At 37.0% G+C, this 1,644-nt stretch overlaps 1 protein-coding gene across 1 annotated transcript in view; it reads right to left on the reverse strand.

The window, feature by feature from the left end:
- LOC113061362 (fibrillin-1-like) overlaps positions 1–224 on the reverse strand; it is a 6,176-nt gene extending 5,952 nt beyond the window's left edge. Inside the window, exon 1 of the mRNA XM_026230408.1 lies at positions 62–224. Within this exon, the coding sequence (XP_026086193.1) occupies positions 62–209 (148 nt within the window). The 5' untranslated portion in view covers positions 210–224. The remainder of the gene's footprint in view (positions 1–61) is intronic.
- Positions 225–1,644: the final 1,420 nt, after the last annotated feature.

Below are 1,644 nucleotides of genomic sequence, written 5' to 3' on the forward strand. Positions count from 1 at the left end.
TATTCTTATTGCTGTAATATAGTACATGAGAGTCAAACAAACGTCTGTGTGTGAGACTCACCTACACACTGTGTGCTGCTGAGGTCAGTGGTGTATCCGGGTTTACAGATGCAGCTGAAGGAGCCCAGCGTGTTCAGACACTGGCCGTTCTTACACAGGTTCCCCATCACCTTACACTCGTCGATATCTGCAGAGCACACACAGATCATGCACAGATCCACACACACACACTCAGCAGCACAAACACGCGAGCCGCTGGTGTTACCCTGTTCCATCGGTGGTGTATCCGGGGCCCAGCGGGCACATCTTCTTGTACTGCGTGGTCCCGGGCAGCGGGCAGAGCTCACAGTTGGGCCCCAGCCGCGGCCCCCATCACAACAACACTCAGACTTCCTGACACTGACTCGACTGCTGGAACTCATCTGACACATGGTCTGCAGAACTCCAGGAAGCAGAAGCCCTGACGGTTATCTGACACACACACACACACAAATAGAAACACACGCACACACACACACGTAGACACACGCACACACACACACACACACAGAGACACACACACAAACACCTAATATGAACAGAACAATATCGTCCATTTGTGTGGATGTTAATATAGCTATCATTATCAACACATTTGTTATTATTATTGCTATAGTTGTGGTAATAGTTATCATAGTTATTGTTATAATTATCACTAGTTATCACTTACTCTTTATTGTTATAGTTACCAATATAGTTCTCCTTTATTGTTCCAAATATAAGTATAGTTATTGTTATCAATATAGATAGTTTTATTGCTATATTCATTGTTATAATTATCGCTATAGTAATCATTAGCTATAATTCTAGTTATCGCTATAGTTATCATTATACTTATCATCAAAATAGTTATTGCTATAATTATCATTGCAGTCATCATCGTTATAGTTATCGCTATAGTTATCATTATAGTTATCATCAAAATAGTTATCGCTATAATTATCATTGCAGTCATCATCGTTATAGTTATTCCTATAGTTATCGTTATTGCGTAGGTAAATAGTTATCGCTATAATTAGCGGGTTATTGTTACAGTTATCGCTATAGTTATCGTTATTGCGTAGGTAAATAGTTATTGCTATAATTAGCGGTTATTGTTACAGTTATCGCTATAGTTATCGTTATTGCGTAGGTAAATAGTTATCGCTATAATTAGCAGTTATGGTTACAGTTATCGCTATAGTTATCGCTATTGCATAGGTAAATAGTTTTCGCTATAATTAGCAGTTATTGTTACAGTTATCGCTATAGTTATCGTTATTGCGTAGGTAAATAGTTATTGCTATAATTAGCAGGGTTATTGTTACAGTTTATCGCTATAGTTATCGTTATAGTGCGTAAAGGTAAATAGTTATCGCTATAATTAGCATTTATGGTTACAGTTATCGCTATAGTTATCGTTATTGCGAAGGTAAATAGTTATCGCTATAATTAGCAGTTTTTTTTGTTACAGTTATCGCTATAGTTATCATTATTGCGAAGGTAAATAGTTATCGCTATAATTAGCAGTTATGGTTACAGTTATCGCTATAGTTATCGTTATTGCGAAGGTAAATAGTTATCGCTATAATTACAGTTATTGTTACAGTTATCGCTATAGTTATC

This window comes from Carassius auratus, chromosome 43, assembly GCF_003368295.1.
Source record: "Carassius auratus strain Wakin chromosome 43, ASM336829v1, whole genome shotgun sequence".
NCBI lineage: Eukaryota > Metazoa > Chordata > Actinopteri > Cypriniformes > Cyprinidae > Carassius > Carassius auratus.